The following is a 15,122-nucleotide window of genomic DNA, read 5'->3' on the forward strand; positions in this document are numbered from 1 at the left end:
GTATCCTCATGAACTTACAGCTAATACACTATGATTCCTTACATTCTTCCGTGTAAAAAGACAGACTGCAGCAAAGAGATCAAAACAGAGGTCACAAACTTCATGTTCAAAGGGAGCCTGCATAAGGAGGCTCAGGGAACAACTCTCCACCCTGCTTAACGCAGGGAGAAAATTACTCACATCATCTGAGGCCGCGAAACCTGTGGGGGTGCAGGGAGCTGGGCAGGGAAGGTGTTGAGCCATGTCATTTTAAAAAGTAAAAGTCACATATTTCTCTTGATCCCATTCATCTGATCTGCTTTTCAAAGGCAGACTGTTAAGTAAAACCATTCTCTAAAGTTGTCACCTGTTCCTTTAAAACACACATTAGTCAAATGGTGGAGGAAGAAGGTTCCTCTACAAAGTAACCCCTGATACCTCTTTCTGAGTGAATTCTGAGGTTAATTGTTAATCCTGACTTTTACTTAGTCATAACTTGGGTTTTAGTTAAACTGTACCCTCAACGTCTGCTTCTTCTTGTATTGACTTTTCCCAAGAGCTACCAAGAATTCTGTGGTGGATGCTTATACCCCACCACATCTCAACAGTAAGAAGGGCACATGCTCTGCAATTAGCTGATGTGATTCCTGAAGTCAAGAATAGCTCTACTTACTGAAGTTAAGGAATCACAATTGTCAACGCTGGACTGTTTTATTCTTGTTCTAAAATCGAGGTTACCCTCAATTTGTTGGGACCTGTATTAACAAAACAATTTCATTTCCCACATTTTGGGCAACACTTTGCCTAATAAAAAACATTTGCTAAACTACTATTTTTGCTAATTCCAACAATGACTCTTCGCATGGACCCAAAGCTGCCAGGTGGGAATCGCCATCATTATGAACATTAGCAGCTGAACAGGGTAAGCTTAAGGAAGGTCAAAAGGAGCAGCAAGCTCATGCTCACTGGTCCCTTGTACCTCTCTTTCTCCCTTCTCTGCATTCTAATCTATTCCTGCAGATACTAAGGTGCTTTGCACATCGGGGCAAAAAGAATCATTGTAAAATAAAGAACAAAAGGGCTTTCAGCTTTAATTCCTCTGCAGCCATATTTGGGTGCAGGGTTAGAAAATAGGAAGAGGCGTTGTTGAAAATGTGAGTCTTGCATCTCTCCCTAAAAATAGCAATTTATACAGTATCTGTTCTCTGTGTCCCTTTGGGATCGTACGTGATTACTCAGCTGACAGATTCTCCAAGAGTAAAGCCCATTTGCTGTAACAAAAAAAAAAAAAAAGAGCTTTTAAACACATCTGACTTTTTAAGTTAGGATTTTATACTGTATTAATGAAAAGAAATAATATAAAAATAAGAGAAAAAATGGGTGGGGACTGATAGGTACATTTGAACTGGGGGCACCTGGGTGGCTCAGTCAGTTAAGCATCCGGCTTCGGCTCAGGTCAGGATCTCACGGTTCATGGGTTCGAACCCCACATTGGGCTCTGTGCTGACAGCTAGCTCAGAGCCTGGAGACTTCTTCAGGTTCTGTGTCTCCCTCTCTCTCTGACCCTCCCCTGCTCATGCTGTCTCTCTCTGTCTCTCAAAAATAAATAAAAAAATATTAAAAGAAATTTTGAACTGATGGACAGATTTCTATTTGTCCTCTACTAGTAACTAAGAGACCCCATAAAGAAAAAAACCTGCAGTTGTGTTGTATAAGCCCACCGTTAGGGAACCCAGGGGCAAATTCCTTCCTAGTGGATCCTCCCACAACATGAGATCACAAGTGCCTGCAATGACCTCTCTAAAAATGGATCTGTCCAAATGTGTATATAAGGGGTGACAATGGAACAAAAAGCCTTTTGGTCATGGATCTGATGCTGTGAAACTCACAACTTCAAACCTACCCCCCAACTTGCTTTGCACTAGCAAAAGTGGTAATAGAATGTCCCTGTAGAATGTAAGGCCTGTACTCTTTTTTTTAAGTTTATTTATTTTGAGAGAGAGAGAGCACAAGAGAGAGAGCGAGTACAGAAGCTGGAGATGGGGTAGAGAGAAAGGAAGAGAGAGAATTGTCAGCACAGAGCCTAATGAAGGGCTTGAACTCACAAATCGTGAGATCATGACCTGAGCCAATAGCAAGAGTTGGACACTTAAACTGAGCCACCTGGAGCCCCTGACCTGTATTCTTTTAGGGTCCTCCATATGTAACTGAAACTTTTTGGAGGTTAGTTTTGATTTTACTTTTCCATGTGTTATGTGAAATATATATTCCGTCATGATTCTAGTCAGAAATCAGCTTAAATCAGTTAACTGACATTGTGGAAACCAAGGACAAGAGATGAATATTTACATCTTTTAACTGTTTACCAAGTATTCGGTATGTAATGTATGCATTCATCTAAATACCCGAGGGCAAAGCTGGTGTTAGCTAAAGGTTAAGAAGTTATAGTTCCACTTTCCTCAAATTCATCTGAATGGCAACTGACTTATAAATGTGTCAACTTGAGGGAAAAGGAGGGCTTTTGCCTTTTGCTCTCTATACTTCTGTATTGCTTGAATTCTTTATAAGAATGCACTGCTCCATAAAAATGGGGGCACCTGGATGGCTTAACCAGCCAAGTGTCTGACTTCAGCTCAGATCATGACCTTGTGGCTCAGGAGTTCAAGCCCCGCATCAGTCTCTGTGCTGCCGGTGTAGAGCCTGCTTTGGATTCTCTCCTTCTTTCCCTGTCTCTCTCTCTGCCCCTCCCCTACTTGCATGTGCTCTCTCTCAAAATAAATGAATAAACTTAGAAAAATAAAAATCGTCAGAGAAAAATCTGGAAGGCTATATTAACAGTGGTTATTTGTAGCTTCTAGGTCTATAGGTGATTTACATGCTTTGTATTGTAACACAAAGTATAAAGTACAAATTATAAATAACTGGCCAGTATTGTTAATAGAAAAAAAGAATAAAATGCTTATATCACAAAAATAAAAAATGGAAACTTCACAACAGCCAAACCTTCTCTTTTAGCTCTTTATTCTTCTAAATAGGTTTCTTCCTATAGTTCATATTCATCTATTTTGCTAGAAATTCACTCCATCAGTCAAACCTATATATTTGATTTTAGCTTTCTAAATAATCTACCATATCATTTTTCTTCTTTAAAAGTTCATTTATAAAGTTTTCTAGTCATATATCAGTAATTTTCTCTATTTTCCTAGGCCTCCTGATTCAAATGAAAAAGAAACACAGCTGGCAATAATTAAGAACAGGAGAAAAATTGCAAAATGATCGTGTCATCCAGGAGTCTAGTCTGTGTGCGTATGGGGAGGGGGTTGAAGGCGGATTTAGGGACAAGTAGATGGAAAGTGATGGGAGAAAAAGGATTCAAGGAGAGCAAGAAACATAGTGAGGAGGTGGATGACTGATTAAACTGTATGGGGGGGGTGCCTGGGTGGCTCAGTCGGTTAAGCCTGCGACTTCCGCTCAGGTCAGATCTCACGTTCATGGGTTCGAGCCCCACGTTGGGCTCTGTGCTGACAGCTAGCTCAGAGCCTGGAACCTGCTTCCAGTTCTGTGTCTCTTTCTCTCTCTGACCCTCCCCCTCGCATGCTCTGTCTCTCTCTGTATCAAAAGTAAATAAAACATTAAAAAAAAACATTTAAACTGTATGGAAGTACCATTTACATAGGTCAAAAAGCTTGGGTATTGATAATATGGTTCAACCAAATAACTACAATGATGATGATGATGATGATGATGATGATGATGATGATGATAATAATAATAGAAAGAGTGAGAAAGATATCAAAATAAGCTTTTAAAGACCTCATTCCACCTGCCCCCAGCTTCAGTGTGTTATAGAACTGATGAGAATCTTGCAGGAAAGGAATTCTTGACACAGACCCAATTATCTGGAAGAAGCAAGTATTTCACATATTTACCTTCAAGATGGGAGCCATAAAGACTGACAGACCAGTCAGAATAAACACGAGGGTTCCAGTGACTCTTTGTTCTCTGAAACCAAATCAAAAGATTACCAATTTACTTCTTTTTTTCATAAACATGCTCTTGTCTTTTCACCTTCAAAAAGACTGCATGTTGAACAAACCAATGTCTGACTAAAACAGCAAAGGTGTTGATATCTTATATAAATGAATACCACCAGTACAGCACATAAGCTCAACAGAACTACATAACTTTCTTCTAACTATTTAGAATGTAATTTGAACTCATCAAGAGAAAAGTGATTCTGCCAAATCCTTTGCTTCTTTTAGAAAAAAAAAAAGTCACTTGCTCCTGGTCCATCAATTACTGGCCTCTTTGAAGCCTTTATTTTTTAAGCAACTTGTACTGTTGTGTAATTACACCTTCTTCCATGGGAGACAGATATCACATTGTCCTACATTCTAATTAACAAACAGCTCAGGGAAATTTCATAAGTGCAATAAATCCCATCAGTCTAATTTCCAAATCTACATCATAAGAGCACTTTTTGATACATAGGATTCCCACCAACATCCCCTCCTCCAGCCCCCAAGAAGAATCACCCACTGTTGTGGCATGGGAAACAATGACTCTGTCCTGTGAGATATTCACCCAAGTATTAGGAGCAGGGTTTGTTGCAAAAAGTATTCAACACAGTATAAAGGTCTTAGGCAAGCCCTTCGTGGCTACCCAAATTTAACAGCTGGAGGTCAAAGTGTCTCAGTACTTATAGGGACAGAAAATGAACTGGAAAATCAGAATTCCTTTCCATTCATAGATCTTAAAAATCATAAGCCAACCCATGAGCTTTGAGGAGTTTCAACAGAGCTGAAAAGCTAGAGTTTGGCCTTTATATAGGATTGCAATAGAGTAAGTACCACAGCACCAAAATAAGCCGTGTGTTCAAGAAAATGGATGACCTGTTTGCACTTTCATGTTGCATCATTTAGCCTTTCATTAATCAAAGGAAATTTATGTAACACAAGAAGTGAACTTGAAAAATTATTGAAGACTTTCCTTCTAATGAAAATTTAGTCTTTTCTGGAATAGCAAGTACAGGAATATATTAATCAGCACCAGCCTTTTCTCCTTCAGTTTTGCTCATTCCTTTCTTTAATGGCATATAGATATGGCATGGTATGTTTTGGAGAGCCATTTTCCTCTAATGTAACATACCTCACTCCTAGAAACTTCGGTTGTTCTCCAGGTGCAGAAGTCTCAGTCTCCATCTTCAAACTGTCAATGTGAGCAATGGAAATGACAGTAGCAGCCACATACCACGGAAGAGCCATGAAAGAGCACACCACCATGAGGATGGCCACCCAGAAGAGATCCAGGTGATATCCAGCTCCTTTCTGTAGAAAGAGGTAACAAAACCACATGGAGAAGATGCTCATGTTTCTATCTTGTCCTATTTCCAGATGGGAATTAAGGTTACCAAATAACCTCAACTCTCTTTGCTTGCTAAAAATACCTACCTCAAGGTCAGCTCCTGAAGGTAGGGGACTTTAACTTCCTCATATTACCCTCTCCCCCGACCAATTAAACACAAAGCTGCCACATGACACCTCCTCTAGCTTGACTGTGGTCATAGCTTACTTATCATTTGCTTATTGCTAATTATCCTCCTTGTATCCAATTTTGTAATCAGGAAAATGGAGATATAGATCTACCTTGAAGAGTTACTAGAACCATTCAGTGAAATAACAGAGGCAAAGCATCTTGTAGGATTTTAAACGGTAGTGGTTTTTGCATAGTAGGAGCTCAAAAAACAGTGATGGAAGTGGTGGTGGTGACGGTGGTTGTTAACAGAAGCACAGCAGGAACCTTAAAGGCAGGCACCAATCCTTCCATGTTTGACTGTTCAGCAATACATTGTTCACTTAAACAGTATTCAGAATATGCAGACCAAAGATCTAAAAGCAACCTTGAGAAGGTATGTATAAGACTATTTCTCACCTTTCATGGTATATGAAAGTAATTGTTTAATAACCTATTAACCATTATCATTAAGGTAACTAATACCTCCTTAATCAGAAGAGGCTGATTTCAAACACTGCCCAACGGTCACGATAACATTTAGTGACTGGAAGAGCAGACGATGTAACAAAAGGTCTAGCTCTTTTCCTCACTAAATAAATATTGTTAAATGTGTCCACAGTGTTATTCTGTGGTTATATTTCTCTGCTCTATTTATGAAGAAATCAAATGCTTAATACCCCTATGGGGCCTGAGAAAATAAAGCAGTCCATTTTCACAGCATGCAAGCAGCAGCAGCACCAAGGGCCAGAGTATGACCAATCTGAGGGAATGGAGATGCTGGCTTTACAGAATGAGAATGTGATTTACACCAGGAACCTGGCGACTGTTATCATTTAGATCCTGTTACAGTTAGAACACTGCTCCCCTCTCATTGAAATGCCAAGATTTCATCCCTGGCTCGCAAACATGGGTCTAATCATGTTCTCAGAGAACTCACCACAGGCAAGGGTAGCTGACACAAGAAAGAACATATATTGACATAGCCCAGGTTAGACTATGAACAAAGTATCCTTGGGAGACAAAGGATAAAGCCAATTTATTTCATTACAAATGGTCTGAAAACATAAGGTTTGAATTGGGAATGAGATAAGGTAGGGGAAAGGAGAGCTAAGGGTGGGGATGAGCTAAAATAAACCTGTTCAACAGTAACTAATGAGGTGAGGATCATAATATCTCTGGGTCTCAGTCATTCCATTCCTTGAAGAAATACTGACTACCAACTTATTTACAGGCACAGTTCTAGGTGTCACTGGCATCTCTGTGAATGAAATATCTGAGGTGCTTCCATTCTACTGAAACAACAATAAACAACATAAATAAGCAAACTGACAGTATCTTCAAGAGCACTAAGTACTAAGTAGAACTATGAGAATTTGTACACTGAGCATGATGGAATGCCACTGGAGGGTTTTAAACGGAGGAATGACACAACTTGCTTTCGTTCTAAACACTATGGCTGCTGTGGTAGGTCAGACTAAAGTGAGGCAAGGACAGTAAAACCAGGTAGGAGTTTACTATCATAATCCATGCAAGAAATTGTGATGGTCAGAGCCAGAGTGGTAGGAGTCAAGATGGCAGGAAGTGTTGGGATTCTGACTATACTTAAGGTAGAATCTATAGGATTTGTTCACGCCTGCCTGTGGATGTGTCGTATGACCTAACTAAAGACCATTCATGATCTAGCCTCTGTTCACATCTGCAGCCTCATCTTTCACTTCTCCCCTGCTGACTCCTATGCCATGGCCACTTTCACCCATATGCAATTCCTTCAGTATGTCTTACATACTAATGGCTTTGTGTCTTTGCCCATACAGCACCCTTTCCCTGGAATAACCTCTACTCTTCCTTCTTACCTTGAATCACTCCTACTCATCCTTAAGACTTAAATCAGCCTTCAACTTTTCTGGTAGTTTTCCTGCCTCAGCCCAGGTGAGGATAGGTAAGTCCAGTTATGTTATATTTCTTCCTCTATGTTCCCTGTCATTTTATGCTTTCCTTTACCACAGTGCTCCTCATGCTGTTTTAAAATTATGTGTGTATTTATCTATCTTTGGCATTAGACTGTAAGAAACAGGAAGACCTGGACTATATCTATTTTTCTCTCTATCCTGAATACTTGGGTTCATGATGCATGGTCAATTCTCAATTAATATTTACCAAAAAATGAATGAGAACAAGCATGTATACATTCTTCTTAATGACAACTATAGACTCTTAATTAGCCATACAAAAAAATTAAAACTTTATTTGTTAATTGGCAGAAATGTGAATCACCTGGGGAGAGAGGGAAGGGGAGGTGGACAAGAGCTGGAAATATCACATAGTTTCAAGCCCTATTTAGACTAATTCACTCAATACCATATTAGAGGTACCAACATGGTAATTTGAGAGGATCCCCAAATCAAAGAAACTGTAATAACCTGAGGCTAGATCAATGGGTCATGTAGACAAAGTCACGTAGGCTACCATGAGCTAACTCCAGGCTTTCTTGTTCTATTTGAACAAAAACAAACGTTTGAATTAGATGTCCTGGAGAGTAACAAAAAGGCGCCACATAATACCAAAGAGGGTGAAATGAGGATTGTAGAAAATAGAATACAAAGGAAGCTATGCAAAACCACCAAAATAAATAAAAGTTCTGGGAGAAAATAATTATAGATAATAATTACTGTGTGCCTTGACATCACTCTCCTCAGAAAGTCTTCCTTTCCCTCAACCATGTTGAAAGTTCTTGATGCTCTTAAGAGGAAGGGGAAATAATCAGTGACCTGAAGGCCCTGCCAGGTCTGCCTCGGGGTGGTGCCCTCTCCATCCTCAACTTTTCCTCTCTCATGCAGCCTCACTGGGTTATTTCAGGCCTTCATTCTTGTCATGCTACTTTCTCTTGTAAGGCCTGTGCATACACAGTGATTCCTGTGCCTGTAAAGAATACTCTTCCCACCCAGCCTCATCTAGCTAATTCCTACTAATGCTTGGAGCTCAGTGTAAGAGCCACTACAATTCCTAACGGGAGCCACATCCTCTCGTATAGACTCTTAAAGCCTCATCACCTCTCCTTCACAGCACTAGCCACATTTGCACTGTCACGTTTTACATGATTATTTGAATAATACATATCACCCTGAGGGACCAGAAGCTCTGTGAGAACAGGGACCACATGTGTTTTTGTTCACCACCACTGAAACCCCAGAGCCTGGTACAGTACCCATCATAAACACTCTAGATAAATGTTGTTGGCTAAATCAATGAATGTTATTTCATTCATTCAATGACACTCTGCTAGATCCTGGAAGTTAAACTGCAGATAAGACACACTTTTTTCCCCTCAAGTGGTTTACAATGTAGTGCTAGAGCTGAAACATCAAGAGGCATTTGCAATACTACAGTGTTCGATAGTTGGGGTGAGCTTGGGGTGTCATGGGAACATCCAGAAAGGGCACTAAGCCCAAAGTCAAAGACGGTTTGCATAGGAGGTGGTATTTAGGCAGAGTCCTAAAATGTGAACCATAACCAGCTGGGAGGCAAGATATGGGGAAGCAGGAGACAAAAACTAGACAAATCAGCTTCCATTTTGAGAAAATGAAACAGAGTTAGGGCATAGGAGGAGATGGGAGAGGTAAGAAATAAGGCTACTGAAGTTAAAAAAAACTTTGATGTTTTGCTAAACACTTTGGAATTTTCATCATCAGAGCAATGAGAAACCACTGGAAGTTTTTAAGCAGACAAGTGATATGACCAGATTTCTGTTTAGAAGGATGGCTCTGTTTTATAGAGAATATACTGGAAGTGGTTAAATTGGAGGCAGAGAGTACAGACATGACAGCCCAGGTCTGAGATGACAAAGTTCCCTTTAAAGTAACAGGGCAGGTGGAAGAGATTTCACGGAGAATGAGTCCGAAGAGGAAAAAACAATGTATTCTGCCAAATTTCAATGTTTGAGGCTTACAATGTCTATCCAGTACTGCGTCCTACGTACAATAAACACTGGAGACATAACTGTTGACCAGAATGGTAAAAGCTACACTAGAAAATTCATGGTGCCCTAACTATTGCCACAAAGACCCAGAACCCAAATGGTTATGTTAGAGAAGCTGTTCCTGCAAAACAAACCTATGTGACAAGTCAACTCTGAGATGTTTCTTTTAGCCAAAAGGATCTGAATAACTAGATTTGAATGGAATAAAAATAATATTAAAGTATTAGCACTTTTAAAAAATGCTTATTTATTTATTTTGAGAGTGAAAGCAGGGGAGGAACAGAGAGAGAGAAAGAGAGAGATTCCCAAGCAGGCTCTGTGCTGCCAGTACAGAGCCCGACACAGGGCTCTATCACACGAACTGTGAGATCGTGGCCTGAGCCTAAATCAAGAGCCAGACACTTAACTGACTGAGTCACCCAGGAGCCCCTCAAATATTGGAACTTTTCATAGAAATATATAAAACTTTTATTGGAAATAGTACTGAGCAAAATATAGAAATATTTCAAAAATAGCATGTGAATGGTCCCCTTCTCCCTATTGCCACTGCCTTTGGCAGATTTTCAGTCTCCTGCCTGGACTGTACACAGGCCGCCCAGCCACTCCTCTCGGGCATCTCTCCTATCCATCCTTAATGCTGCGGGAGGGAGTGTGTGAGTGCCATGCTGGTGCCACTCATCCAGCTGGAATGCTGAGGGGGCGGGGAGGGTCAGCAGCAGCTGAGCGAGTCAGACAGCGCACAAGCAGCCGTGACCAGCACCCGGCTTCCGTGCGGAGGGTCTGCACTGATACGATGATGGGGGCCCTCAAACAGTCCTGAAACTTCATCTACCCTTAAATGTGCCTTGCACATTCTGCACCACTCTTCACATTGGCACTCTGCTTCTAAGTCTTCTTATTTGAACAGATTTATCTGTTCTTTCTTCAAGGTGCAGCTCAAATTCTCCTGCTTCCTTCACATCGCTCAGCAACCCCTGGCTGTCAATGCCACTCTCGCCATGAAGTTCCCATTTACCTTCTGTCCCTCACAACCCACTCTCCTCACAGAGGAATCTTTTTAAAAATTCAATTATTATACAGTACTTCCCTGCTCAAAACTTTCCAGTGGCTTCCTATTTCCACTTAAAATAAAACACAGTGAAATCATTTAGAAGGCTCTATATCAGTGTTTCTTCCTGAACTATTTTACCCCCCAGGAAACATCTGTCAATGACTAGAAACATTTTTGTTAGTCACAAGTTGAGGGAAAGGGTGAAACTGGCATCCAGTGGATGCCAGGACACGGACAGGTCCTACCCCCCCTTTGACCTCGTCATGAATCACTAATTCCCCCGTGTTCCAGTTGCACTGGTTTGCTATCTGTTCTTCGACATACTGAGCTTCTTTCCACCCTAGGGCCTTTGCATCTGCTCATATCTTTGCTTGGAAAACTGTTATTTAATAAGCATTCATGGGTTGCCTGGGTTAAGTTGGTTAAGTGTCCACCTCTTGATTTCATCTCCGGTCATGGTCTAATAAACTGTGAGATCGAACCCTGTCTTGGGCTCTGTGCTGATAGTGTGGGGCCTGCTTGGGATACTCTCTCCACCCCTCTTTATGCCCCTCTCCTGTTCATGCTCTCTCTCCCTCTCTCCCAAAATAAATAAATAAACATTTAATAATCCCAAACATTCACTGAATACCTATACTATCTTAGGCCTTGTGTTAGATAAAATAGGAAGTACAACATGTGCCCTTAAGGGGTTTATAGATTATTAATTGAAGCAGATGTGGAGACAAATAATTTATTGTATGTGTACTATAGGCAAGTTAATCCCAACCGTGGTGGTGGAGGTGAGTGGTAAACAGGGAAAATCTACTAAACTCCTTCAAGGCAGAGACCGTAACTTAGAACAATTCTTATCTTCAACATATAACACAAATGGTCCTTACATAGCAAGGACTCAAAAAATGCTCAAAAGACTAAGTATGCCCTTTAAAGCTTAAAAAAGTCCTGGCTTGGGGCACCTGGATGGCTCAGTTGGTTAAGCATCTGACTTTAGCTCAGGTCATGATCTCACAGTTCGTGAGTTTGAGCCCCGTATCAGGCTCTGTGCTGACAGCTCAGAGCCTGGAGCCTGCTTCAGATTTTGTGTTTCCCTCTCTCTCTGCCCCTCCCTTGCTCACACTCCATCTCTGTCTCTGTCTCTCAAAAATAAATAAACATTAAAAATTTTTTTAACAAAAAAGTCCTGTCTCCATGAATATAAATACAAAGGATGTTCCACCTTCTGAAACTAGAGATTATTTTAAGTAGCAGGGTAGAAAGTGAAACTTTACATCCTTTTGATATTGTATATGCTTTGCTAATACAGAACAAAAATCATTTAGGAATAAATCCACAGAAATCAAAATCTAGGGGAGAAAAAGACTGGTTTAACAGTCTAAAGTTTACATCTGGTAAATAGATGATAATAAAGGGTCAGGAGCAGTATACATGTGCACAGACAGAATCAACATTCATGCTAGGAACACCCCACGATCCAGACAATAAGCTGGTTTATGGGGACACCAAGAACCATGACTTAGCTCCTCCCCTCAAGGAGCTCACAATCAGATGAGGGGACTCAGATTTGTACACAAATTATAAAGCAGTCTACACAAAGATTCAAAGAGGTTTTAAAAGAACAGAGGATAAACTGTTTAACAAGGTCTAGAGTGAAGGCACAGACACTTCCTGCAATGATGACATCTAAAAACAGGGCTTTGAATAACAGGAGCACTCACTATGAGAACCAGAGATGGGTTGGCACGTTTTCAGCTATCACCCATCTCACACAGTGCAACAACTCTGAGAACCATGTGGTCCAAGATAACCACATTCTTCAATATGTACTTACTGAGCCTACCATATGGAAATCATTGTGACGGGCCACATAAGAACTGGAGAGAAGACTAAAACATGCCCTTGCCTTGAAAACATTTGGTCTTGAAAAGGAGAGAAGGTAATTATACAACATAACTCCCATACAAGACATCATGTGACCAGTGCCACACAGTAATACACATATGGTAAGGGCAAAAACAAGAGCAACAGAAATTACATCAGGAGTGAAGGCTACACTGACAAGTTACTATCTGGAGGATCTTAAAAGATCAGAAGGATTTTGGTAAGTGGCAATCATCGAGGAATGGAAAGGAGAGTTGGAATAACTGGCAGAAGATGCTGCCAGACTTGAGGAGAAACCAATAACCGATTTGATCTGAGCATTGTATAGTATGTGGAGAGCATCACTCTAAATTTACATTGAGAACGTATCACAGACAGACTTAAATCCCAGGCTAAGGCAAATGGAATTTATTCAAGGGGCAAATGTCCAGAAGGCCAAGGTTGTAAAGGTTTAGGAAAATAGGACTGACATATAAGAACAATACTTTTAAAAAATTACTGCTTTTGAAATGGAGCAAGGGAAACTGATTATTAACTCATGGCTAAACAAAATAGTCTAGACATCAAATGAAAGGACTGGATCTAAGGTTATGATAACAGGAATAGAAAGGCAAAATAAAACAGGGCAAATTTTGAAGTTATCCAAGAAAACAACCTCTAATTAAGGGTTTTATCATGGAGGGTATCAGAAAATTATTGATATACTAACTTGTCTTTGTTTCTAGATACCTATCCTAAATTATTTCTCCCTCCCACACACTTAAAATCATTTTTCTCATGAGAAGTATCCCTTGCTTTGCAGTCTAAAGCTCAGACTTTTTTCCTCCCTCTGCAGTGACTCAGGAAATTACCTTGGAGAAGTCATGACCGTGCTGAACCTGGTTTGCTTTTTGAGTGCTCTGATGGGATAATGTGGGACATAACTACCCAAAATGATGGCCAAGAAAAGCCAAGTGCCTTGGCATTCCTACATCAATACAGAGCTGTTCAGCAGAGTGGAAATATGGATCCCATCCCAACAGAGCAGTCAGCCAGCCAGGGCCACTTGGCATTGAGCCAAAGCAAATGCCACCCCAAAATATACTGCTTTTAATATTATAATGCCTCTATCCCTCTCACTGTTTCACGGTTCTCTTTTGACTCAGTTTCATAGCAGTCAGGGCCCTTTAATTTTAGGGAGGATCTCCAATTTTTACATTCCACCAGCACCTTTCATGGATGAAAAGTCTTTCATCCATGATGTATCTCCACTGATATCATTAGATTTGTACCAAAAGACTGGCACTTCTTCTACCTACTGTCATTCAAAGAGATGATTTCAAATAAGTTACTCCTAAAGTGATGAAAACTTTTTTTTATATACTCAATTCCTGTTTTAAGCAGTAAATTCTAATATGTCTTGATCTTCCAATGTTTTCCACAGGAAATAGGATAATTTTTTAAATTCTATATTTTATCAGGGACACCTGGCTATCTCAGTTTGAGCCCCACACTGGGTATAGAGATTACTTAAAAATAAAATCTTAAAAAAATTCTATCTTATTAACCCTAAATTTGCTAAACTTGAAATTCTGAATTTATTAATAGGAAACTTAATGAGCAAAAGTGAGTAGGCTTTTACCTCCAAAGACACATAGCAAATCTGGCCAACTATATATCAAAATTAAGAATGTGCTTCCTAACTCTTTTCAGAATAAAATATAGTAGTTATTATCCACTTCCAGCCTTTAAAACTAAACCAACACTGAAACCACTCCCAGTAGAAGGGATCTAAAAATGCTCCACAAAACACAAAAAATATCTTTTAGAAATCATGGCTTATCTACCAGAAAATAAAAGAAACAATTGGAGACAGAAAACAATGGCAACAAGAAAGAGTAAATCTATAAGGTTACTAAGCCCTGGAGCCTTGGGTCCACTCTGAGAGACTATGCCAAACCCAGGGACTTTCAGGCCTGGATTCAGAATGACCATCTGAACTCTGGTCTTGGAGACCAACTTCTGAGATCTTGGGGAAAGCGTATAAATGAAAGACATCCCCTGAAATAAAATTGGGATGCTCTAAACACAGCATACTCAGTTGGTCAACTAGGAAATAAATACCTGACAGAGAAAGACACACTCCATGCTATCAGCATGGAGCCTGATGGGGGGCTTGATCTCACAAACCATGAGATCATGACCTGAGCCCAAATCAAGAGTTGGACACTTAACCAACTGAGCCACCCAGGTGCTCCCCAATGACCAATTTAAAAGAAATATAGAAGACAAAAGAACATACTAAATGACAACACAGGGAAGCAAGCAAGCACCATGATCTAGACTACACCAAATTCTGCAGTACCAATGTGGCAGATTTCATTTTCCAAGAATGACTGGAAAAATACCTCCTATCCTGTATATTTTTCTACAATGTAAAATTGCTATTCCTCCATTAAACAATGGAGCCCTTCCTCACCCCATTAAACGAACTATTTTGACAATCAACTATAGCAAAATAAAGCTATGCCAGTGTACTAGTCCCCCTCAGAAAAAAGAAACAGTGACCCAGTTGCCCCTAAGGGCACATGTCACACAATTTCAATGGAGAATCATTTCTAAAACTGCAGACAAAATAGATGTAGGCATATAGCCAACATCCTGATGTAATATATTAGAATACGGCAGAATTAATTGATTGTAGAAGTAAATAAAATAAAATATAAGGTAGATTGTAATCTCCCA

General features: G+C 40.1%; 1 protein-coding gene across 1 annotated transcript in view; it reads right to left on the reverse strand.

Moving 5' to 3' along the window:
• The window catches only part of SLC4A4 (solute carrier family 4 member 4), a 318,791-nt gene that overhangs the window by 20,616 nt on the left and 283,053 nt on the right, over positions 1–15,122 (reverse strand). Inside the window, exons 19-20 of the mRNA XM_029945109.1 lie at positions 5,128–5,306; positions 3,909–3,981 (exon numbers count right to left, since the gene is read on the reverse strand). Of these exons, the coding sequence (XP_029800969.1) occupies positions 3,909–3,981; positions 5,128–5,306 (252 nt within the window). The remainder of the gene's footprint in view (positions 1–3,908; positions 3,982–5,127; positions 5,307–15,122) is intronic.

The sequence above is a fragment of the Suricata suricatta genome, chromosome 1 (genome assembly GCF_006229205.1).
Source record: "Suricata suricatta isolate VVHF042 chromosome 1, meerkat_22Aug2017_6uvM2_HiC, whole genome shotgun sequence".
NCBI classification, from domain to species: Eukaryota; Metazoa; Chordata; class Mammalia; order Carnivora; family Herpestidae; genus Suricata; species Suricata suricatta.